The sequence below is a fragment of the Elephantulus edwardii genome, unplaced genomic scaffold (genome assembly GCF_000299155.1).
Source record: "Elephantulus edwardii isolate Elephantulus edwardi_28Jun2011 unplaced genomic scaffold, EleEdw1.0 scaffold00177, whole genome shotgun sequence".
NCBI lineage: Eukaryota > Metazoa > Chordata > Mammalia > Macroscelidea > Macroscelididae > Elephantulus > Elephantulus edwardii.
The window spans coordinates 2,548,647-2,574,609 of record NW_006399927.1 but is presented as its reverse complement, the minus strand read 5'-3'; the positions used below and the strand labels follow the sequence as shown (position 1 = coordinate 2,574,609).

The 25,963-nt window shown below is 37.7% G+C and overlaps 1 protein-coding gene and 1 pseudogene across 2 annotated transcripts in view; one reads left to right on the top strand and one right to left on the bottom strand.

The window, feature by feature from the left end:
• The window catches only part of LOC102858547, a 10,825-nt pseudogene extending 4,680 nt beyond the window's left edge, over window positions 1-6,145 (top strand).
• Window positions 6,146-10,660: 4,515 nt separating this feature from the next.
• Window positions 10,661-25,963, bottom strand: part of UBA3 (ubiquitin-like modifier activating enzyme 3) — a 32,899-nt gene continuing 17,596 nt past the window's right edge. The window contains exons 7-18 of one of the 2 annotated variants that reach the window (XM_006895944.1): window positions 23,139-23,182; window positions 22,726-22,790; window positions 22,301-22,456; window positions 21,170-21,272; window positions 20,908-21,021; window positions 12,938-12,991; window positions 12,496-12,532; window positions 12,333-12,414; window positions 11,862-11,962; window positions 11,715-11,778; window positions 11,292-11,346; window positions 10,661-10,944 (exon numbers count right to left, since the gene is read on the bottom strand). In XM_006895944.1, coding sequence (XP_006896006.1) covers window positions 10,859-10,944; window positions 11,292-11,346; window positions 11,715-11,778; window positions 11,862-11,962; window positions 12,333-12,414; window positions 12,496-12,532; window positions 12,938-12,991; window positions 20,908-21,021; window positions 21,170-21,272; window positions 22,301-22,456; window positions 22,726-22,790; window positions 23,139-23,182 — 961 coding nt within the window. In that variant the 3' untranslated portion in view covers window positions 10,661-10,858. The remainder of the gene's footprint in view (window positions 10,945-11,291; window positions 11,347-11,714; window positions 11,779-11,861; window positions 11,963-12,332; window positions 12,415-12,495; window positions 12,533-12,937; window positions 12,992-20,907; window positions 21,022-21,169; window positions 21,273-22,300; window positions 22,457-22,725; window positions 22,791-23,138; window positions 23,183-25,963) is intronic. The other variant, XM_006895945.1, reaches the window with a different exon arrangement.

The window sequence follows — 25,963 nt, the reverse complement described above, 5'->3', positions numbered from 1 at the left end:
AAGGCCCTCTATGAGGTGGATTGATTCAGTGACTGGGATAATTGGGATGGGAGTGTCAGAGACAGTGCGATTGGCACAGGACAGAGCGGAGTTTAGGGCTTTTGTACATAGGGTCGCTATGAGTCACAGGCGACTCGACAGCACATAACAACAAACATTGTTGGATTCTATTGGCCAAGATTTTGTTTTGTTGGTTTCAATTGTTTTTTTATATATATTTATTTCTCCTCTAATTTTTATAATTTATAGAGTGTTGGGTTTTCTTGCTGTTCTTTTTCAATTTGTTAGAGATGGTGGGTTAGAGCATCAATGGTCATTTTCCCCTGCCTTTTGATGTTTGCTTACTGCTATAAATTGACCTCTGATTACTGCTTTGGCTGTTTCCCAGAGGTTTTGGTAAATGGTGCTTTCATTGTCATTTGTTTCAAGAAATTCTTTAATTTCATTATTATTTCTTCTAGTACCCACTGTTCAAGCAAGGTGTTCTTTAGCTTTCAAATGTGATTCTTTTTCTCTTTTATCCTCTACTAATTTCTAATTTTGTAGCATTGTGGTCTGAGAAAATGTTTTGTATTATTTCTATGTTTTTACTTTATTGCTGCTTGCCTTGTGACCTAAAATGTGATCTTTTCTGGATAATGTGCCATGCACATTGGAAAAGAAGGTCTACTGTGCTTTTGGAGGAATGCATTAGCCTATAAATATCTATGCGGTCGAGTTGGTTTATTGTGTGGTTTAATTTTTTTTTAAATGTCATTATTTTCTCTGTGTGTGTATCATCAAATTGGATCTGACTGGTACAGGAGATGTCCCCTCCTTCTCCAGCAGAGCATCTGAATTCGAACCACATATCTCTGGGAGTGTGTTTTAATTCTTGAGCATCTTTTTTAAGTTGTTTTTTTTTCTGGTAGTTCTATCTTTTCTTGAGAGTGGTGTATTAAAGTCTCCAACTACTATAGCACTGCTGTCAATTTCATTTTTCAGTTTTGTTAGTGTTTGTTCTCTATATTTTGCAGGTCTTCAATTTGGTGCATAGATATTTACTATTGTTATGTCCTCCTGTTCTGTTGACTCTTTAAGCATTATGTAGTGAAGTTCCTTGTCCATTGTGAAGGGTTTTGCATTGAAATTTATTTTATCAGAGATTAATATCACTACTCCTGCTTTTTTTTTTTTTGGTTGCCATTTGCTTGGTATATTTTTTCCCTATCCTTTTAGTCTTTATCTTCATTTTTCAGGTGTGTCTCTTATAGACAATATATTAATGGATTTTGCTTTTTTATCCAATCTGCTACTCTTTTTCTCTTCAGTGATGCATTCAAACCATTTACATTCAGTGTGATTATTGAGTGGCAGGGTTTTATTGCTATCATTTTGTTGAGCTCTTTTTGGTGTTGTTGCTGGTTACTTTAGTACATCGTGCAGTAAGAAGGACGTCTCTCAGTGTTTCCTGCAACACTGGTCTTGTTTTTATAAGCTCCCTTAGGTTCTATTTTTCTGGGAATATCTTACCTCTGCTTCATATTTGATGGACAGTTTTGCTGGGTATTCTTCGTTGACACTCCCTCACTGCTTTCAGAATTCTCTCCTTATGTTTGGTTCTGGCAAATCCGATTATGATATATCTTGGTGTTTTTCTTTTGGGATCTATTCTATAATAGTGTTCACTGAGAATCTTAAGTATATAGTCTCTCATTCTTCATTATGCCTGGAAAGTTTTCTTCTAGTAATTCTTCCACAACTTTTTTGGTGCCTTTACTTGCTTCTTCCTGTTCTGGGATTCTGATGATGCACATGTTACTTCTCTTGATGGTGTCCCACATTATGTTATCTTCTTTTTCATTCCTTTTTGATTCTGCTTTTTTACTCTAGCAGATCAGTGGTGACAAATCTATCTTCTATTTCAATGGTTCTATGTTCCATCTCTTCAACTCTGCCCATGTGTCCCTCCATCATGTTGACAGCATCTGAAACACTGTTTCTCATATTTTGGATCTTGATTTCTTGTTTTTCCAGTGTCACTAATGCATCATTTGTTTTATCTGTATTGTTCTGGATTTTTTTAAAGTTCCTCCTGGTTTTTGCTTGCAAAATTTTGTCATTCTTCATCTCTCACCCATTGAAAATATTCAGTCATTTATCTTTTAAATTCTGTGTAAGAAAGTTCTTTCAGATTTTCTGACTTCAGAAAATCCATTGATGCTGTGTCACCTTTTGGGGGTGACATCTTGCTTTGTGCTTGTGTAGGGTGTGAAATAGCCTGCTGCTTTTGTGACATTGCTGTGGTAAGGGTCTTTCATGCCTGAGGCAAAGATAGAGTTGATCTGAAGACAACACCCTAGAAATTGGTGGGGCAGCTACCCAGCTGTGTTTCTCTAAACGTCTGACTCAAGGGAAGGTTCAGTTCAGGGTCTGTGAGAGCAGCCTCTTGTAGCTAAGTTGGATCAAGGTGCTCCAGATTAAAGGCAAGTTGGTTGCCTGGACATATAGGCATGGTGTGGAGCTGCATGAGGGGCAGGGCAGCCAGGTGCAGGGACCTCATTCAGGTTTCAGCTGTCTGGGTGTACTCACTCACAGGGCCTCTATTCAATTCCAGCTGTCCATCTTCCACCCGGTGGCTCTCAATCAGCAGCCCTTGCCCATTGGGGCCCTCAGCCCAGCAGGGCTTAAGAAAAATGAAATTCCCACCAACCTGCTCTCTCCTGGTGGCTCAGTGGGGCCCAAGAGAGCTCAGTCAAATCTCCACCAACCTCCTTGCTCATTGCACATCAGCAGGGTCCAAGAAAACTCAAAGTTGCACCAACCTCCTTGCTCATAATAGGTCAGCAAGGCTTAAGAAAACTCAAATTCCCACTGACCTTCTTGCTCCTGACAGGTCAACGGGACTTAGGAAAACTCAATTTCCTGCTGACCTGCCAGTACCTGGCGGATGGCAGTTTCTGTTGGGGCCCGCAGCTTGTTGCTCCTGTGGCTCCCAAACTAATTATTTTACTAAAAGTTCTGATTCAAATTCCTACTATCCACATTGGCTCATGTCAGTCTCTGTGAACCATGTTGGTCTCTCTGATGGCCTGTTTCTATGCAGCTTGCTGCTCTTCCAGCTCCTTATGCTGTTTCCTCCACCACCACCATCTTGGTTCATCCAAACAACTCTTATTTCCAACTTTTTAAGAAAGTGTAATACTGCCTTCCATAGTGGTTGCACTATTTTACCCTCCCACAGTGAATAGGGGTTCCAGTTTCTCCACAACCTCACCAGCATTTATTGTTTGCTGCTCTGTTGAATTTTGCTATTCTTACTGGGGTGAAATGATATCTCATAGTTGTTTTGATTTGCAGCTCTCTTAGAGCTAGGAATTTTGAACATTTCTTCATGTGTTTGTTCGCCAACTGAATGTCTTCTTTGGTGAAGTATCTGTTCATATCTTGTGCCCATTTTGCAATTGGATTATTCACCTTTATCTTATTGTGGTGATTGAGTATTCTATAAATTCTAGATATAAGTCCCTTAACAAACAGGTTATTACCAAATATTTTTTTCTCAGTCTGTGGCTTTCCTTTTTACTCTGTTGGAGAATGGGAGGAAATGAAGAAAATTGGGGATAAATAATGTACACTGCATTGAAACAGATGAGGAAGGGAACTGTTTAAAAGGGATATATGATTAAGTATTATTTGCATGACAAGAGTCCAGAATAAGAGCTGCATAGTAAAGTGGACTGAGGGAAAGGGATTGTGTAACAATGAAATAGTTTTTTTTTCTTTTTTAAAAATGGGGGAGAAGGGGAGGCAGGGAGGAAATATGTGCAACAATGAATGAATGGAAATCAAAGTCCTCTATAAGCTTTCATTAAAATCTGTTTAAAAAATTATTAAAAAGTTGATAATGCAGGGAGCTCTGGTGGCCTAGTGGCAAGAAGCTGCACTGCAATCCTAGAGGAACAGAGTTCAAATCCACCAGATGATCTGCTGGAGAAGGAGGGACATTATCCTCCTGTACCAGTCAGTTCTGATTTGATGGTACACACACAAAATATTAAAAAAAATTGATAATGCACATTACCTGTTGTTTGCTTTAGTTATTTGCTTTGCTTTCCTATTCCCCCATTGATATTTTGAGTATTTTATCTCTATATAATAGGGAGCACTGGTGGCCTAGTGCTAAGAAGCTGCACTGCCAACCCAAAGGCTTGTGAAAGACAGGGTTCCTCCACTTTCTGCAATTCACCTCTGGAAACTTGACGGGTCAGCTTTGAGTTCATTACCCCTCAGTGGTACTTAACAAGATCCCAACATAAGGCATTACACAATAAAGGAATTCTTAAAATAAAAACCAGAATAAACCTTGTAGTGTCAAGATTGTCCTTCAATCTTTTATTGAATATTAATAAAGTTTGCATGCGTAAAATTCACAATTTAGTCATCTACGTAAGTAAGGCATGCAGTTTGAATCCACCAGATGCTCCATGGGTAATCTCCTCCCATACAATTTACAGCCTCAAAAATGTGCTGGAGGGGTCAGCTATGGGTTTACTTCACCCCGCAGAAGTAAAACAGCTCACATCTGTATGTACACAAGTTAGGAATGTCCAGGATAGAACACGTGGGCGTGGCTGTAAGCACTGCATCTGTGTATGTGGGCAAGACACCGTGGATTCTCTGGGCCATGAGGAACGTTTACCTCATCATGAGAGCATCCTCACCTCAAAGGCTGTGAATGACACAGTTCTTGCTTTCACTCATCCCAGCTGAATCATCTGGGTCGAGAAAGACATGGTATCATGCTGAGGTCAGCGGCTCAGTGTCAGAATTTCTAGTATGGCAGGAGACAAAAACATGCTTTAATCCAGGGATCCAGAGACAACAGCCTAGATGGAACGGAGCCTGAAGGTGTTGTGAGTAATTGGAATGAGATTGTTGGCAGCTTTGATGACATGAAACTCTCAGGGTACCTTCTCCGAGGCATTCATGCCTATGGTTTTGAGAAGCCCTCTGCTGTACAGCAGCAATCCATTCTCCCTTTTATCAGGAGTTATGATGTGATTATTCAAGCCCAGTCTGGGACTGTTTTGCCATATCAACTCCACAGCTAATAGAATTGGGTCTGAAGGTCACAAAACCTTGATCCCAGCTTCCACTAGCGTCGTCCCAACAGATACATGGGTGCCTCCTGCCATACCTATATTGGCAGCATCAATGTACATGTTAAAGTACAGAGACTGTAGATGGAGGTTCCCCATATCATTGTGGGTACCCCAGGCTATGTATTTTATATGCTTAATCAAAGATAACTTTCTCCCAAATACATAAAAATATTTGTGCTGGATGAAGCTGATGAAATGCTAAGCCATGAGTTCAAGGACCAGGCCTCTATTTCCAACTCAACAGCAACACTCTGGTAGTTTTGGGGTTTTTTGTTGTTTTTTTTTTTTCACAAATAATAATTTTTATTTGTAATTATTAAAAGGCTAAATTTTAAACAGATTCTTGAACTGGTGGCTCAGTTTTGTTATCAGCTACAGTGCCTTTCAATGTGCTTCAAGTGACCAAGAAGTTTATGAGAGAACCCATTTGGATTCTTGTCGAGAAGGAAGAAGTGACCCTGGAGGGTATTCACCAGTTGTACATCAATATGGGGCATGAGCAGTGGAAGCTGAACACACTATGTGATTAGTATGAAATATTGACAATCACCCAGGCCATCATCGTCATACACACAAAGTAAGGTTGACTGGCTAACTGAAAAACTGCATGCCCAGGATTTCACAGTCCCTGCCATGAACAGAGATATGGACCAAAAGGAGTAAGACGTGATCTGAGGGCTCCATCAGAGTTCTGATCATTACTGACCTACTGGCCAGAGGCACTGATGTACAAGTTTCTTTAGTCAACAACTATGACCTTTCACCAACAGGGAAAACTACATCCACAGAACTGGCCATGGTGGGCGTTTTGGCTCTAAGGGTGTGGCTATTAATATGGTGACAGAAGAAAAGGAGACCCTTTAAAGCACTGACACCTTCTACAACACCTCCATTGAGATGCCCTAAATGTTGCTGAGCTCATCTGGGAGGGACCATCTGTCCTGCTATCTAGCCCTGGTCCAGGGTTCAGGCCTGGGGGGAGGGGGGAACCAAGGGATTAACATCTTGTCTTTTTCCCCCCCCTCTTTCCCTCCACCTCTTTGAATAAATGTCACTTTTTGAGGAAAAACAAGAAGTGTTAGTCTCTGTTCCAAAACTCCTAATTTAGAGTTCTAGAAAGAGTATGTACGTTTTCAAAATTATTTATGCAGCTCTCAAATACTTTGTTTCTAGGTGGCTTAATGGTAAGGAATTGGGGTGTCAACACAAGATATGTGATTTGAATCCACCAACTGCTCCACAGGAGGATGAGCAATTCCCTCCCAAGTGATTTACTGTCTCTGAAAATCCACTAGAAGGTCAGTGATGGGTTGATGCTGAGTCAACGGTACACAACATTAAGGTGCTGTAGAACCATCGACTCACAGCGGCCCTATGAACAGGTCTGTACCTCATACATAGTCAATCTCAAAGTTTACTTTGAGAATTACTACATGCCTTCTATACTCCCAAACCAAATCCCATGGTTTACTACTCATGGTTACACTATAAAGGCTTTAAGTCAGAAACACCAAAGCCACTCCAGCCAAGTCTGTTCTGACCTGTCCATCAGTTCTGAAGCTCTAATCTTTCAGGGAGGAGACTGCTTTTCTTTCTCCTACAGAGTGGATATTATGTGCTAAGTACAGATCACAGTGACCCTAGGAACATCAGATCTGAACCTTGCCCTATCTTGTACCATCTTCATCAACTATACCACATTTGAGCCCATTGTTACTATCACTGTGTCAATCCATCTCATTGAGGGTCTTTCCTCCCTTTCCAAAGAATAGTCTCTCTTAGCAACATGCCCAAAGTATGTGAGACAAAGCTTCACCATCTTTTCTAAGGAGCATTCTGGCTAGTCTTTCTCCAAGACATAAGTTTGCTCTTTTGGCAGTGCATGAGATATTCAGGTCTCATCAACACTAAAATTCAAAAGTACTGATTTTCTTCTGTCATCCTTATTCATTGTCCAGCTCTCAGACACATAGCAAGTGACTGCATCAAGCTCACCTCTTTTCCGACATCTTTCCTCAGTACCTTGGAGAGGACCCTGACAGCACACTTTCCTAACACATCTTGATCTCCTGACCGCCAGTGCCAAGGGTGTTGACTGTGGATTCAAGGAAGAGGAAATTATTGGCAATTTCAATCTTTTCTCTATCATGATGCTGCCTATCAGCCTAGTGGTGAGGACTTTTTCCTTCAAATTAAGATATAATATGAAGTGCACGTTTCAAATGCTCATTTTCAGTGAGCAAGGCTGCTTAGCACCGCAAAATGCAGGTTGTTGCTTAATCATCCTCTCATCTTGACGCCACCTTCTTCTTTTGAGGGCAGCTTCTCTAATCAACACACAAACTGAATAGGGGAAAGGACACAAAACTGACACATCTTTCTTTGCAGTATTCTCTTGCTCTGGTCAGACAGCAGCTTCTGGGTCGACACAGGTTTTATGTGAACATGATTAAATATTTCCATTCGTCTCAATGTTTGTTATGATTCATACTCAAATGCCTTTGCACAGTCATTATTATAGTATTCTTTGCTTTTGGTCAGACTGTATTCTTTGCTTTTGGTCAGACTCTAATTGACATTAGCATTGAAATCCCCGGTGCCAAGGCCTCTTCAGTTGTTGTTGAAAGCCACTGAGTTAAGCCTGACTCATAGTGACCCTATGAAAAAAAGGCCTGAAGCCTTTCTATAACTATCGTCAGTTATGAAAGTTCATAGAATTTCCAGAGGCATGTATGTTGTTTAGGAAGTGGAATGCCACTGTTGCTTAACAAAATCTCTTCTATCTCAGATCCACCACAGAGACAGAGAACTGACAAAAGCTGTATTTTTTATTTTTATTTTAAATTAGTTTATTTTTTTTAAGCAGGGTTTAGGCCTCTTCTAAACCCTGCATAAGCTTTTGTCAGTTCTCTATATGGTGGATCTGAAATGTAGACCTTTCTAATGTAATGAGGTTTTCAGAAGGTGGTCTATTCATTCCTTCACTTAAAAAAAAATTATTAAGCTGAATCTAACTTTTAAAGGATATCCATTTATCCTGTATGGTTTCTAATGAAGTTTATTAATATGGTTCCAGAAAAATATAAATTAAAACACCGGACATATAATCACAAAGTTCTTAAAAAAACCAAACCAAACCAAACCCTAAAAACCTGTAATCTACAGTGACAAAAAAGAGAACAAGTACTGCATGTTACCGCTTTAAGGTTGTTTGTTGTTGTTATGTGCCATCGAGTCGTTTGTGACTCATAGCGACCCCATGTACAACAGCCCTAAACCCTGCTCTATCCTGTGACAATCGCACTGCCTCTGACACACCCATCCCGATTACCCCAGTCACTGAATCAATCCATCTCATAGGTCTTCCCCTCTTGCACCGTCCCTCCATCCTCCCAAGCATGATGCCCCTCTCCAAGGACCTGTCCCTCCTTGCAACATGCCGAAAGTATGTCAGACGAAGCCCCAGAATCCTTGCCTCCAAGGAGTAGCTTGGCTTAACCCTCTCAAGGATGAATCTGTTTGTTTCTTGGCAGTCCATGGTACATTCAATACTCTTCTCCAGCACCACAGCTCAAAGTCATCAATTCTCCTTCTGTCCTCCCGAGTCATTGTCCAACTCTCTGATGCATAACAAGTGATTGCAAAGACCATGGCCTGTATCAGGCGCACCTTAGTCTCCAGAGAGACACCGTTGCTCTTGAGTACTTTAGAGAGGTCATTAACAGCAGACTTTCCCATCACAATACGTTTTTTGATTTCCTGGCTACTGGTGCCAAGAGTGTTGACCGTGGAGCCAAGCAAACTGAAGCTGTGAACAATCTCAATCTCTTCGCTTTAAGGTAACAGAACTCATTTTTAGTTCTTATGCTTAACTTGTTAAGTTCTATGCACAGGTCATTGAAAAACAATTTAACAATGTTGTTAAGTCCAGCATGACTAATCATAGCAACTCTATGAACAACAGATCTGAAAACTTGTCATATCCTGTGCCACACTCCTCATCTCTGAACACCAGACACAATAATGCTAATAAAATGAATGCTACTTAACACGTTAAACTAAATTAATAGATCTCAGGTGTGGAAATCACTAGCAAGAGTATCAATTCAGGGGTGTGCTATAATGGACTATTTAATGTCTTTTCTAGTCATTGGCTTTTGACTGTCACCACATGGCCTGAATGGACTATACAAATACAAAATGTTTATGGCCTCACAAAAGTGATTGGCTAGGTTACCACTAATGTAAACGCGGTAAAGAAAATCTCTGAGGTGGGAACATGTAAGTGAGTTGTGTATATTATTAAGAAGCAAATTTAGAGGCAAAAATCAGGAATCTTGCCACCATCAGGGAAGCAGAAGTAAAGTACAGCATGTCCTTTGGATCGAAGAATTCTGAAAAGAGACTCAAACCCAGTAGCATTAGAAGTCAGACAACCTTAGTGGTAAGACAGACCCAGAACTGAGGGCCTTCCACAGGCTTACTGGCAGGGAAATACCTGGTACATAAAGGACAGAAGAACCAAAAGAGCTCTGTAATGCTGGTGCCGAGCTGTGAGGGTGAAGGCTGCAGGAAGACCTGCTTATGAAGATGTCCTGAATAAAGAAGTGTATCCTCAGTGTTTCTGACTTGAATTCTAACTTGTTAATTCTTTAATAAACCTTATAATCTTGAGAACTGTCTGAGTTCTGTGTAACCATTGCAATAAATTAGTGAACCTGGTAATGGAGTAGTAAGAATCATGGAATGGATGGTCGGGAAACTTGACAGAAGACACAGTAAGTAGAGGGGCATGTCTGACCTTAGAGGAATCAGTTCTGTGCTACTGATGTTATTGATGAGAATTCTTTACCCTTCTAGAGTTAATGGAGATAAGAAGTCATGGATATAGGACCGGCCAAACTGTTGTTTATAGGGGACAATAAAAAAAGTTTAGTTGGAAATTCTGTTATACAGTTTAAAAAAGTATTCATGTGTTACTATAGAATATAATTTCACAAACCTCAATAAATAAATAGATAATATATAATTTTATTAATAAATAGTGTGAGAGCATAGTGATAAACTTTTAAACATTAAGTTCTTTTAAACATCTTGGCTTTAATATTGTAAATATTGGCCTCTAGGGCACTGCAAATAAATACATGAAAATATGCTCATTTCCATGCATAGGTATTTAGTTGCAATGTCTACCAATTGTTTTGGACAGTATAACTTTCTGCATTAATTTATATTCATGTGAACAGTTACAACTGAGTTAATATTGAACCAAGCAAGAAATATTTTACGTTCAATATGCTCTATATAGCAGACAGGTGGTAATGTTTTAATGTTATTTAAAACTTGTTTTCTTTAGGGGCATTTTTTGTAATGTGGATGCTCAACTGAAAGCTGAGGAATGGGTTCTCTGACTAACAAACATAAGTCACAAACAGGGGGATTTTTGCTCTCCTTTAAGGGAAACTGTACCTTTGCACATCATCTCTCCAGGCTTTATATCTTCAATTATTAGTGAAAATGCTTACAGGCACTAGCTCCAAAATTCTGCCTTCAAGGTAAAGTTATAAAGTTTAAAAAAGAGTGGTCTGTGATATTAAAAAGAAAAAAAGGTTCAAGTTCCAGCAACACTAATGCTAAAATTTACATTCAATTTCTTAGCATCCACAAAGTGTAGTATTTCCTTGGGTTTGCTATTTTGTGCAGATTTATTTTCCTTAAGTGAAATGAAGTTTGAATAGAACAGTCTGTGGTGTTGTAATATCGGCAACTGCCAGTTCTTGCCCGTCAATGAGTCCCAATTCTAAAAATGAGAAAAGGATAATTAACACAAGGAAAAATCTAAAAAAAAAAAAACCCAAAAAACAAACCCACAAAAAACACCCCCCACAAAAAACAACACTCTCTCATTCACCAGAGTATAAACATAAAAATCCCATTACCTTTAATCAAAATGATATACTGATTTCATGAGATTTTAAAATAAAAAACCAATTCTATTATTAATACATCTAGAAAGGTAAGTAATTATAATTTTATCCTTATTTAAGGACTGCATTAAGAACAAATATTCACAACAGAGCATGAATTATTTTCATTCCTACCTCCATTTAAAAAGAAGAAAACTATTGGAAAATCTATTTAAAATACCTTTCAATGTCTTGGAGAGATTTGGCCTTGTTCGTTCTTCGATAGAGGTTACTGACTAGAAAACAAATGGTTCTTTTAAATGTTTATTAATGTTAATGAACATTTACATAGATTTTGGATTTCCATTTATTTATTGTTGCATTTTTCTCCCTGCCCACACCTCCCTCCCCAGTTCGCTCTTCTCTTAAAAAGTAAAATTCTTTCATCGGTATACAATCCACACGCCCCTCCAGTACACTCCACTATGCAAGCTTCATTCTGGACTCTTATCATAACCATAATACCCAATCATAAAGCACTTTTAAATTGTCCTCTCCCTCATCTGTTTCAATGCACAAAAACAATTATTTTAAAGCACATTAAGGTGCAATTAAGCTTTTGATTTTTCTTTAGAAAATTACACGAAAATTCGGTACTGATTACCTGTAAATAAAGTGTCCTATTTTTTCCCTCTAATGTGGCTGTAATGGCTGGTGACTTCATCTGCCTAAATATAAGAAGAAGGATCAAAGTAATAAAGAAATTATAGGTTTTTAATTTCACAATGTAATAAAAATATTAAACACTTACAGAGAAGCACTATTCGTTAGATAATCCAAAACCTCCTGTAGTTTTGCCGATGGAGAAAACTGAATATTTTGAGGAAGCTGGCTACAAGCCGGGCAATTTTCCTACATATATAAAATACAACACATCAATCATGCTGGCACATGACAAAAATGCTCTAAAAATAATGTGACAGAAATGGAAATAGTTTATCATCATGCATATTACCTAAGAATACTTTCTTGTGCTTTTAAAATCCATTTTCATAACAGTTAAAAAAATACTTAAGCTACACAGTATTTCTTTTTTCAGGCTATATTACAAAAGACATACAGTAAAAAAAAAAACAAAAAACCAAAAGACATACAGTAAGTAAAGTTCAGGAAGTTAGAAAATAATATATTTAGGGTGTGGACAATTGGTTCAAGTTACTAACCAGTAATTAGCATTTTAAAAGTATGCATATACAAAGTATGTTTCATTAATACTACTCACTTTTCTCTCTGCTTCAAATGTATATGTGTACAGTCCATCGACATCATTGAATACCAAGTAATTATTAAGGGGAATGTATGCACTGTAATGAAAAATTTTCATCCTGATGTGACTGAGACAGCTCATAATACAGTCACTAAATATAAAATATAAATTCCATTACCTTGTTGCTATTTTAAAAACCTCAGTGGCACACACAGCTGAAAAGAAACAAACATAAGTATTTTAACGCCATGAAAATTATACATTTAAAATCAGCAGTTAAAAATAATTGTCAATTAGAAGACAGACATCTAAAAAGAATGTTTATCCACATTCATGGTTTTTGTAATTTAAAAACATTAAAATACATTTGAGTGTGCATGTTTGTCTATGTCTATTTATAAAAAAAACAGTACTTTGTTTCTATAATCCAAGTTATAGAGTAACAGTACATGTTTGTTTTTTTTTATTTAATTGTACATGTTTTTATTCGTCTTAGATAAACTAGGTGTCTACTATGCTGATTAAAAGGAATGGCACTACAATGGCATAATTTAAGACAAAAAAAAATACACAAGATTCAACAAAAATTTAAAAAATTACATTATTTCCTTTTTCCTCACCTGCAATAACTGCATTTGTGGAAGCTACTGCAGGAATGATTCGTTTTATAACCCCTGCAAAATATTAATTAAAATATGGTAATTTCTTTAACAAAATAATTATTTTAACATCCCCATACATCCATCAGTTGCTGTAAGATTAACCTGACTCTAGAGGCCGTAAGGACAGAGTCGCACTGCTCCAGAGATTTCAACGTCATTTTCTTATGGCACAGTCCGTAGGAAGGTGCACTGAAGATGGTGCCTTTCTGGTGGTTTGAGACCTCCAGCAACTCCACAGGAAAGAGATGAGCAATCGCCTCTCCTGCAATTTATAGTCTCTGAACACTCACTGAAGAGTTTACTATGAATCAGTTCTAACTCGAGAGGCAGCAATTGAGGGAGCAAATCTTTACAGAAACCAACTCTCACTTCTTTCTCCCTAGGTGCTCCTCGACTATCCAACTTTTGGTTAGTAGTCAAGACCTTAAACACTGTACTATCAGGGTCTTATTTTAATAAAGACAATGTAAAAAAAAAATAAATAAAGACAATGTAAGCAAATATAATTTTCCTAATATTTTTAAGATTTTCAAGTTAGACTTCTTTCAGGCCCATCATTTTGTGTAGCACATTCAGAATCTCAAGGTAAAGTACCAAAGACAAGTAGAGGGTCTCAACTGATTTTTAGATGAAGTGCAACAGTAACATAATATCAAGTATAAAAAGTATTGTCACAGCATCTTTATGTGAGTCTTATTACTCTCAGTTTAAAGCTAAGTAAATGAGATTTAAATGAATTGAACCTATTTACTCAGCTATACATCTAGTAAATTTTAGGATGGTAATTCAATCAACTTTTCCATTATACAAAACTCTGATAACTGAATCAAGTATAAAAAGGATGAAATAATGTCAGCCATAAAATTTTAGTAAAATATGAAGAAATAATCGTTGTCATTTCTGTTCTACTCTACAAACCTGGATTTCGTGAAATAATAACCAAAATTCTCTAATCCTACTTCATTTTTTCAAATTGTTGTCATGTACCAGAGTCAGAACCGAATCATAGCCAACCCTCCAGCGGGTTTTCAGAAGCAGTTAATCACATGGGAGGAGACTGTCCATCCTTCTTCTGTGAAGCGCCTGGTGGCCTCGAACCATGAGCCTTAGACATTGCAGCATCAGAGCTCCCTAATTTTTCAAATTAGGAATGATTAAAATCCTACCTTAAACAATTTTTAAGTACAAATAAATATAACTATGTTTAAATTATTCATTTTAAATGACCATCACTTGAGGAGAAGAAAGTAGCCAGATTCTTTTAGAATGTGGGGACAGTACTGATGATTATCCTTAACACTGCAGAGTCACAAAAACTTCAGCAAAAAGCTAAAGAAACATGAAAGTAGAGAAGGTTGGAGGTGCTTTTAAAATTGACTGACCACATGATTGTGTCTCATCTCAGAGAACAGAAACAGTAAAAGTGGGTAAAGTAGAAATTCTCCAGTAAACAGGTAACGCTGGATTTACTGAGAAGAGAAGGTCATCACAAACAGCGAGTAACTGAGACATTGCCCGAGACACTGCCCCACAAGAGCATGACCAAAATGATCAAGAAGTTGGTGTACACAAGAGTAAAACTTTTTTTTTTTAAATTGACAGTAAAGAAAATACTCACAAAATGTGTAACATTACTGTTTGGGTTACTTCAATTCAAATTAGCTTTTGTACTTCCTGTTAAGGACTTTGACTAACAGGTTGAAAAGTACTCATGAAGCTTAACAAAGGCTAAAGAATAAAGGGACCATGTATTGTAAAGGGTTTACAGCTCCTAATTGGGACAAACTGAATTCATTTGTTATTGGGACAAACTGAATTCATTTGTTAATTCAAACAACTGCCAAATATCTACAATATGCCAAACACTACGAAGTGTCACATGTATCATAGCACTGAAGAAGGCAGCAGCTCTTAGAAGTGCTTTCCTCCTAGTTGGAAAAACAGTACACAAATCACTGGAAAATTTTAGATACAGAAAAAACTTCTAAAAAGCATGTGTTAAGGGAGGGCCAGCTAAGAATTGGTTCTGACGTGATGACAATGAAAGTATTTTTTATTTGGATGCTATTGGATGGAACATCTAAGCAGAGATATTGTTCTGATGACTAAGGTGTCCTTGACACAGGGCATACAATTTTCAAAAGCCTCATATTCACTTGAAAGCTGCACAATGAATAAAGAACACTAAAGAATAAAAAACTAAAAAAAAAAAGTATGTGTTAAGAGTGATGATGGTCAGCAGTACATGATGCAAGATGGTCAAGAATAAGCCTTTCAGGGAGGTGACATGTGAGCTGAAACCTACACTATTAAAAAACCCAGCAACCCCAACGACCTGGGGAAAAGCACTCCACAGCACAGACTGCCAGGGATAGGCCCCAGGGCAGTACGATATGAGAAAAGGGGGAAAAGATAAACTACTAAGTGACTGAGAAGGCATTCAGGCTGGATAATTAGAAAAATTATTTAGGTTGACACTTGAGTAATAAGGCAGTCTTCAGAAGATTAGAGGAATGAATATTCTAGCCACAGGGATCAACAAGTGCTAAAGCTCTAAGACTACTCTAAACCAGGTCAGAATAGGGCGTGTGAGAAGCAACACAGAGTGTACAGAAGGACAATTTTCCAATATTATCACTAAAGGCTCAGTAAATGTAAGACAGATCTACAGACGAGAAACACAAGGTATCCGAAAAGAAAATCATAGTGCATCTAGTAAGGACCCTGGTCAAATTCTGCAAAGGGTGAATTGTGAGCATCTGGATTTCTGCGCCAGGACCCTTACTATGATGACTGCTCACTGGGACAAGTCATGAGCAACCAGCCTCCTTTAGGCGCTGTTACCGCTTGGCACCACAGGTAAATGTAAGACAGTATACAGGGCGTTAGAAGGACATCTGAAAGGGCCTTTTATAATGACCTGAGAATTAGACAAAATCAATGAAGTATTCAAGGTGGTCTCATTAACACAGTAAGGTAATTCAAAAGAGGCCCACAAGGCTCTAATTCCAATGTCTATTCTCAAGTAATCATTTTAAAAATTTTTTACATTGAATACAAAATTCTTATATTGTTCCATTCATATACACTGTTTCACATATTCCGTCATTCATACTGTGTTTTATAAAATTAATTACCACTCATCTGGTCCACTATCACTTGGGCTTTCCAGGTCCCCATTGACCTTTCCTAATTCTTTCATCCCTTCCCTTGACCCACCAAACTCTGTTACATCCTCCCCCTCCTACCCCCATACTCTTTCTCATTCCATTTAACTGTGGTTGGACATTTGAGCTGTGCCCATGTTCTTGTGACTGTGAATAACACTGCCATGAGCATTGGTGTACAAATCTCCGATTGTGTTTCAGCTCTATTTTCCTTAGGGTATATTCCTAGCAGTGGAATAGGTGTGTCATATGGAACTTCTATGCTCAGCTTTTTGAGGAATCCCAAATTGCCTTCCAAATTTGGTGTTGTACCATTTTACAATCCCACCAACTGTGTATGAGAGTTCTAAACTCTCCACATACTCTCCAACATTTCTTGCTTGCTATCCTATTAAACTTTGCCATTGCTACTGGAGTGAGATGGTATCTCATTGTGTTGTGATTGTTTTTTAATTTGCATCTCTTAATGTCAGTGATTTTAAGCATTTCTTCATGTTGGACATCAGAATGTCTTTCTCTGTGAAAATTCTTTCCATATCTTTTGTCGCTTTTGTAACTGGGATATAAACTTTTTCTTGTGGAGGCTCTGCAGCATTCTGTAAACTTTCGTTATGTGACCCTTTTCTGAGACAGTATTGTCCCCCCGCCCCCCAATCAGTAGATTTTCCTTTTATACCATTAAAAAGTTTTGATGCACACAGGAACTTAACTGTTAGAGGGTTTCATTCATCAGTGTTACCCTCTGCCACTTTTTTTCCTTCCTTTTTTATGTGTTTGCCAAACTGGCCCCTGAGGACTGCCCTAGCTGTATCCCAGAGGTTTTGGTATACTGTAATTTCATTATCACTTCTTTCTAGGAACTTTAAAAATTTCATTTCTTTTTTCTTCTATAACCCAACTGTGTTCTAGCAGGATATTCTTTAGCTTTCACATGAGGGGTTTTATAAGCTTTAACCTCTTGTCCTTCATTTTGTTTTATGGTTTTGTGGCCTGAAAAGATACTTTATATTATTTCAACGCTTTTGAATTTGTTGAGGCTTTGTGTCCTAATATATGATCAATTCTGGAGAATGTACCATATGCACTTGATCAATTCTGGAGAATGTACCATATGCACTTGAGAAAACAGTGAACTAACTTTTGGTGGGCTGAATATATTCACGAGGTCAAGTTGGCTGATGGTAGCGTTTAGTTCTTGAGCAACTCTGTTAAGTTTCTCTCTCATTGACCTATCCTTTGGTGTAGATGTGTGTTAAAGTCTCCTATCAGTATTGTGGTGCTGTGTATTTCTTTCAAGTGTTTTATTTATTTTTAGGTGTTTTATTTATTTTTCAGGTCTATCATATGGTGCATAGATAATGATCAAGGGTCTTCTTGATCCACTGTGCTTTTCTTTAATAATAATATAGTGCCCTTCCTTGTCTTTTAGGGTGGTTTGCATCCTGAAGTCTATTTTATAAAAGATTAGTATTGCCACTCCTGCTTCTTTGTGGTATTATTTGCTTATGTTCTTCCCCACCCCTTTAATTTTTAGTCTTTTTTCCTTATTTCTTAAACGTGTCTTTTTTTTTTGTCATGAACAGATATTTATTGAACTACGTGATGCAAGGCACTGTGCTAGATCCAAAGCAGAGCAGCTGTAAACGTGTTTTTTGTAGGCAACATATTGATAGGCTATTTTGTGGGGATTTTTATTCTGCTACTTTTTCTCTTAATTGATCCATGTAATTAAGTGTGATAATTGACAGGCCAGATTTTATCACTGCCATTTTGCTATATTTCTTTTTCTACTATTTTTGGTTACTGTAGTTCATCCACTGAGTGTGGTGTCTCTGTATGAAGGACTTCCCTTGGAATTTCCTGTAGAGTTGGTCTTATTTTTCACAAATTCCTGTTTTTCTGCAAATGACTTAATTTCTCTTTTTAATTTGATGGACAGCTTTGCTGAGTCCAAGGATCCTCGGTTAGTAGTTCTTTTCTTTCAACCTTCTGTATATTCCAACTCATTGTCTTTTTGCTTGTATGGTTACTGTTGAGAAATCAGAAATTAATTTTATTTGTTCTCCTTTGTGGGTAATTTTTTGTTTTTCTCATGCTGTATTTAGTATTCTAGCCTTATCTTTGATTTTGGAGAATTTGACTATGTCTTTATGTAAATTCCCCCCCCCCTTTTTTCCTTGTTGTGTGCTGTCAAATCAGATCTGACTGGCACAGGAGATTGCCTCTCCACCTCCAGTGGAGCATCTGGTGGATTCGAACCATGAACCTTCCTGACTGCGGTGCTGCTTCTTGTCACTAGGCTGCCAGAGCTCCCAGACTATGACACATCTTGATATTTTGATTTTTGGGGTCTAGCCTGGGGTTCATCAAGATTCTTGAATGTGAATATCCTCTTTCTTCTAGTATTTTTTCTACAATTTACTCAGTGCGTTCTCTGTTTCCCTCATGTCCTGGAATTTTGGTATATCTATTCTACCTTTTGATGTCATTCCACATAATTCTAGTTTTATTTTCCTTCAGTCTCCTGTCTTCTACTATGTTCCCAATGAGGTTCGTCGTCCACCTCACTGATTCTCCTTTCCATCTATTCTGTTCTGTTTTGTCCCTCCAGAATATTGGAAACTTCTGCTATTTCTATCTTGATATTCTGGATTGCATTTTCACGTATTACTATTCTTTTATATTGTTTCAATTCTTTCTTTCATCTTCTGCAATTTTTTCTATAATTGTTATATTCTGTGTCAATATATTTCTTCTGGCTCCCTGACTCTGGAGTATTCACTTTATTTATGGCTTCCATTTCTTCTTCCATCATTTGTACTTTCTTCTGTAGATGCTCATATGACTCCATGTCAATATATTCCTTCTACATCTCTGTCTATGAGGTATTCACTGGGTCTGCAAAATGCTCTGCATTTTTAGAAGGCTTCTCTTGGTTTTTTGCAATGCTTGAAACTGCCTGCTGCTTTTTTGACAATATGTGAAGTTTTTCTTGGTATGTATTTAGGCTGTTTCTATTGTGTCTGACTAGGTTTTTGACAGTTCTATATGTTATGGATTAGCTGCAGATTTAAAGTTTACCTTTTATGGGTGAGGGCAACATGCTATATCAGGTATCCTTCCTGATTCTACACAGTGAGAAAGCTCACCTTTCCATTTCTCTCTGGACTGCAGTGCTGCCCTACAGGTATCTTGCCTGAGCACTGCTTGCCTCTTCTAAACTTTTAACTGTCCTTGGTGGACCCTAGTGTGGCCTGAGACCAACAGCTGCTCTCTATCTGGTAAGGGGTAAAGGCAATAGGACCCCAACCAACTATGCAGCTTTCCTCTCAAGTCTCCCATACCCTGTTGGTAAACTCTCCTACCTGCACCTGCCTCTTCTAAAGTTTGTAATTGTCCTTGGTGGTACTGGTGTGTAGGGCATCAGGAGACCACTTTCTGCCTAGCTGTTACACTCTCTCCAATCGATCATTTTGAAAATGTGAGAAAGAATATGACTGATTACCAGGTTATCAGGTAAGATTAAATTGAAAATAGTTAAACTGGTAGGCATAAAAAAAAGATACAAATAAATAATAAAAAGATAAATATAATAAATGTAAATAAAACATAGAATGTTGCTACTGTTATGAAACTCACCCACAGTAAGTTTTCAGAGGCAATAAATCATGAGAGGAGATTGCCTACCTTTCTCCTCCAGGGCAGCTGGTGGACTGAAACCACATGTCTTTCGGTTGGCAGTGTAACTCCTAAACTACTAGCACACCCTGTAAAAAAAATCTTGAATCTTAATACATTTGTGAAGCTCTATGGGGAGCTCTGTGAGAAAATGCACAGCAATCTCCAAGGTATGTGGTTCAAATGCACCAGCTGCTCTGTGGAAAAGAATGGTCAGTATCCTCCCATGTGATTTATTACATCTGAAAACGCACTGGAGGATCAATTATGAGTTGATTCCAACTCAACGGCACACAACAAAAATACTGAAGTTTAAAAATAACTACACAAAAATGCTAAATCTGCAATGGGAAGATGGCTTAGCAGTTGTATATAGGAAGAAAACGTCCAGAGTCTTTGATTGAAAGAAGATAACATGTATGATTAATGCACACAAACAAAAACTCCTTGACTTTCATTTCTATTGTATCAGTCACCAGAACTCTCTTGTCTAGAGCAAGACCAACCTTAGACTGGTGCATTTTAGCCTAGATAATATAGCAGAGAAACAAGAAGTTCTAGAATTACCCATAATAATGACTGGAGAAAAACAACACAATTTTGACACCATGCAATGCAACAAAAGATTAAAGGGCTGTCCTCATATAAAGTGGGCAATTACTTGAAAGGGGAATTAAATATTATATGGCACCCTGTGATAACACTCAGAGTAAATTAAAGATGTCTGCTCAACACATACAATAAGTGTCCAACAGTCTGTCCCAATGTTAAGACAGATGCTTTAAGAGGTGTAGGTAGTCTCACTTTAAGGACTTGGAACCTCTTCCAATATTAAGTAAATAAATTCAATTATTCAACTTTTCTTAGCTAACTAGTATGGATTCTGCTAAACTCAGTTCCCTTGTATTTTTAGATACATGCAATCTATATTCCCTTGCTTCCATTATGAAACTTCGAATTCTCTACACTATCTAGAGTTACTTTTCTTAAAAAAAGTTTTTAGAGTTTCTTACCCTAAATCATCTTCATTTCTAAAAAAAAAAAACACCAAAAAACTTCATTCATGAAAATGCACTAACTTACCTTGAGTGAGTCTGTATGTAATACCCCTAATATTATATTGTGATGCTCTCTCAAGGGATTTTTGGAAAATCCACTGAATATGATCAGGATCATCTCCATCTAAAGGAACACCTTCTGTTAAAAAGGAAAAGAAAAACAAGGAAACGGGTAGATGAAAGAAATAGAAAACAAAAGTAATTTGCTTTGTAAATATAATTATCTAAATAAATACTGACAAACACGCATGTTACACCACTCTAGATTATTAGGTCAGGTTTATTACCTCCAAAAGGCTGCTCCTTGGGCCACTGCAGCACTCTCACATACTCAACACAGTGCTCTGGAAGCCTGGGCATAGATGCAATGGTGCACATGGGAAAATTAACCTAAAACCACAGGTTGCCTTTTTAGTAATTTTAAACAACAAATTCTTTTAAATGCATCTTCTATTTATTATGTAGTTTTTAACAGTTTTCTTTTAATCCAATTTTGCCTTCCATTTATATAGCTTTACATTCTTGTCATTTTCATTAATTTATAAGGTATATAAACTTAAGCCTTTAATTTACAAGCTATATAAATTTAAGACCATGGAAAAAATCCAGGTAAGCAGAGTTCTTCAATAGGGGCTGTTTCTTAAAAAGGTATGCTCTTATTATGTCTACCTAACTTTTATAAAACAAAATTACAAATTCAATGGTAAATCAATTTCAAGTAAATACTTATAAAATTGTTCTTCTTTTAACTCAAATTTCCATGCTATTCTAAAAAGTGTGTATTAGATTAAAAAGTCTCATATTTGGAAACATCACTTTCATGCCTGTCATCTTTACTTCCCTGAAGGAGGAAGAAATTGAAGATGAATAGACAACAGTTCTATCCCTGAAGAACTCTGCACATAAAAATATGAATATAGGCGAGCTCTGGTGGCCTACTGGCAGGAAACTGCACTGCAATCCCAGAAGTGCACGGTTCAAATCCACCAGATGCTCTGCTGAAGGAGGAACAGTCGCCTCCTGTACCAGTCATAGCCAATTTGACGGTACATGCGTAAAAAAAAAATGAACATAAAGGAATTTAAAATCAAACTTAACTCTCATCTTTCCTCAAATCAGGCAGAATTTCATATTTTATTTTTTCTTATCTAACTTTAAAAATATGGTTATACCTAACTAAATTCCTAACTTAAAATCTTAAATACTGATTACTACTGTGTACCATCAGGTAGGAACTAACCCATACCAGACCCTCCGGCAAGGTTCAGAGGCAGTTAATCACACAGGAGACTGCCCATCCTTCTCCTGCAGAGCAGCTGGTGGCTTCAAACCAAATACTGATTAGATATATCTATTCAACACTAATCTATCCTGATCCCAGGGTTGTAGAAAACAAATGCACGCCCTCTTTGAATTACCTGTGGTGGATAAAGTTCCAGTGTACACTCAATACAAGCTGTCATTCCAGGCAGAATCACTCTGGCATTTCCTTTAAAGCCTTCAGTCCCTCCATCTATCAAAGGGATTATGGAGCTTGGGTCTAACACGCCATCTTCATAATTTAGAAGAGATATCTATAAAAATTATATAAAAAGTTTAAAAAGAGATTTTATTTCAGAGGGGTATACACTCACTAATTCTACAAGTAGATCTCCTCACTGAGTACTAATGTATCAAAATCAAAGGTTTGGGATTTTTGTAACTTAGACCTTCACAAATGACTGGCAAGAAATTAAAATAAAACCTTGACTCTTAAAACCTATCATAAGCAACTCTAACTTTCAATATATCAAAAGCAACAGTAAGAACATTAGAGAACAAAAGTAAACATTAGAGTCTTTACCAGCATGCCATTTATCCATCTTCTGGCAATGACAGAGTCCAGTCCACAAACAATAATATGAAATTCTATGAAGGTAAAAAAAAGTGTAGTTTAAAGAAAAGCTAGACTTACATAAAATTTATACTTTCATAAGTTGGGGAAAAAACCCCTACAACACTGTAACTTCCATTTTTCACCAAGGCATACATACAATCAGAGACACTGTGAGTTTCTAACGCTTGGGTGCCCACTCACCCAAGAGCTAAAACAGGGCCTTCTGCTTCAGCAGTCAAAAACCTCAGTGGAAAATTATCAGTATAAAAAGCTAGCAGCAACTAAAGATACGGGTTTCAAACAGGTAATGATCTTTGGCAGAAACTTATCAAAAGTTAGTAAGAATGTAATGGAAATTTCATTACAAATGGACAACTTACGTCGATAAAAACTGTCATCAAAATCTTGAATCTTGTTGAAATGTCTGAACACAAGTAAAGGAATTAAATGCTGAAGTTTTTAATTCTAAAAGTGAACTTAATTTTATAAAGAACTAGTTAAAACTGAAAGAAATAGCACCTATATTCAAAGCAATGGAACTGAAGGAATCTGACAACACTTCTTTTCTAACTCTTCTCTCTCATCCACTTGAGTATTTCCTTATCCCTAAACCCCCGATAATAAACAATGACCAGGGATGATAAGGAGAACTGATGTATTTGAGCTGTGGTGTTGGAGAACATACTGAATAGACCATGGACTGCTAAGAAAACAAACCCTCTCCTGGAGTGGGTTAAACCAGGCTGCTTCTTGGAGGCAAGGATTCTGAAATTTCATCTGACATACCTTGGGCATGTGGAGGGACAACACAGGAGAGGAAGACCCTCTATGAGGTGGATTGATTCCGTGACTGGGGTAGGTGTGTCAGAGACAATAAGACTGGCACAGGATAGAGCAGGTTTTAGGGCTGTTGTACATAGGATTGCTTTGAGTTGCAGGAGACTCAATAGCACATAACAACAACAAAACCCCTGTATTACTATATTTAGGACTCTACAGAGGCTTATTTGCTGGTTTTGGTGAGGATTAGGGTGGAATGTTGACTCGCCAATGCGTTTGAGATGTGTGATTCGGACTCCTGTTTAAAAATGCATTTGGTCAGCAGTATGGGGCTGGAATGCAGGTTGGAAGTTATCTGCAGCAGCCAGATTCGACAATGTTGGTGGACAGTGTTTGGTAGAGCTTCCTGATTAAAACAAGCTTGGAAGTAGTGGCATCCATTTCCAAAACAGCTTGCCTCTGGAAACTCTATGAGTGGAGAAACAATGAATGTTATACAATTGTTCAGATCTTTCATTCAAAGGGTCGCTTTGAGAGGTCTACACTCGAAGGCACTTAATGACAACAGAGAGCTCTGTTGGCCTAGTGGACAGAAAGTTCTACTACCAAGCCAAAGGTGCATAATTTCAATCTGCAGCCTTCAGGGCTGGTTTTAATTGTTTTTGGTCAAATATTCTTCTAAGTGGTATAGCACTGGTCTGTCCATTTGTTGTACAGAGGTAATTCGTGCTTGCTGTGACGCTAAACACTGTGACACTGATGTGTTAAATGCGATAATGGTTACCCATGGTGGACAGTGTTTGGTGGAGCTTCCTGATTAAAACAAGTGTGGAAGCAGGAGTGGCATCCACTTCCACTTCCAAAATGGCTTGCCTCTGGAAACTCTATGAACTTGGAGAAATGATGAAAGTTATACAAGTGTTCAGGTTTTTCATTTATAGGGTCGCTATGAGTCATCTACAACTTGACAGCATGTAACAACAACAATAATTAGGAAGTATACTTTCTGTTTTGGATACAAAGCTATTCTACAATTGCAGAATATATATTTTCAGTCATCAGTACTAAGCAGAAAAGCAATAAACACACATTTAAAGAAGGAAACAAAACACATTATGGTTCCTATCTAATTAAGTTGATTTCAAAAGTTACTATGAAGCTTTTATTTTTTTACTGTGAAATTTTTAGTGTTTTTAGCTCTTAATCATTTGCGTTGTTTGGAAAAGATGTATGAATTCTTCTCCTCTTCCCTTCCAATCTTAAATTTCTCCAATCAAACCCTAATAGCAAATTTCAAGTGCCTGAAGGCTGCAAAGGAAAGACATTAAAATGGACTGCGGGTGCAAAGCAACCATCATTGCCACTAGATGCTGTGAATTAAGAGTCTAAGTCACAGCAACTCCAACCTCACAGAGCACCACCACCCACAGGGTTCCCACAGACTATAGGCCTTAGAGTCACAAAGTGTCAGGCCTTCTCTCCATGGACTGAGCTACAGGGGAGCAGCTGAGTTTGAGTGTCCTAAACACACTGTCACCAGGCCTCATAGCACTGACCATTTTAAGAGTACAAACTTAAAATCACGTAAGTTTTTCTGATGGAAAAATACTAATGGAATTTTCTTTTTAATGCACAAGTTACTCTGCTTCTGTGAAATTAAGCAATCTATTATATTTCTTTTTAAAGGGAGAAAAAAAAAGGGATCAATTCATCATATGCTTGTCACGTATTTTTGTCTAGAAACAAATTATGGGAAAAAAAAACTATAAGCCACAACTAAAATCTACTCTAACTTAAAGCAAATGTACAGACTAATGAGGTAAAAATATAAAACAGGCCAAGTACTCAGGGATGACAGTGGGATGAGGAGTCAAATCAAGAAATTCTAGCTCTTGAATTTCTACAAAAGCAGATCTAAAGATATGAGGATAGACAAACCATGAACAATTCTCACCTTTTCTAATACAGCACAAGACTGTCAAAAGAACAAACAAATCTAACAAAGGAGGACGCTTCAACAATTTAGATCCTCCCAGAAGGGCTGTGGGTGAGCATTAACATTACTGGTAAGTACATTTGCCTTCTCCTGGACACAAGAGCCTACTATTTGGTCCTAAAAGTCTTCTGAGGTCCCAACTCTTCTCACTATTTCTTAGTTGTGGGAACTGACGGAAAGCCTCATAAGCAGTTCCTTACTTCACCTCTGCCTTGCATGAAGGCTTCCGAGCTGTAAAACAACCTAGTGGTAGATGAAATTTGCTCCAGGACTTAAGAACAATAAATGACATAGTTGAGCCTCTACATCTTGTGGTTCCTAACCTTTATACTGTAATAGACAAAGTGCTAGTCAACAAGCCTTTTATTTTAAGAACTACCTTCCCTCTGTAACTTGATTTGTGCCACTGTTAGAGCCTCTACTTCGAAT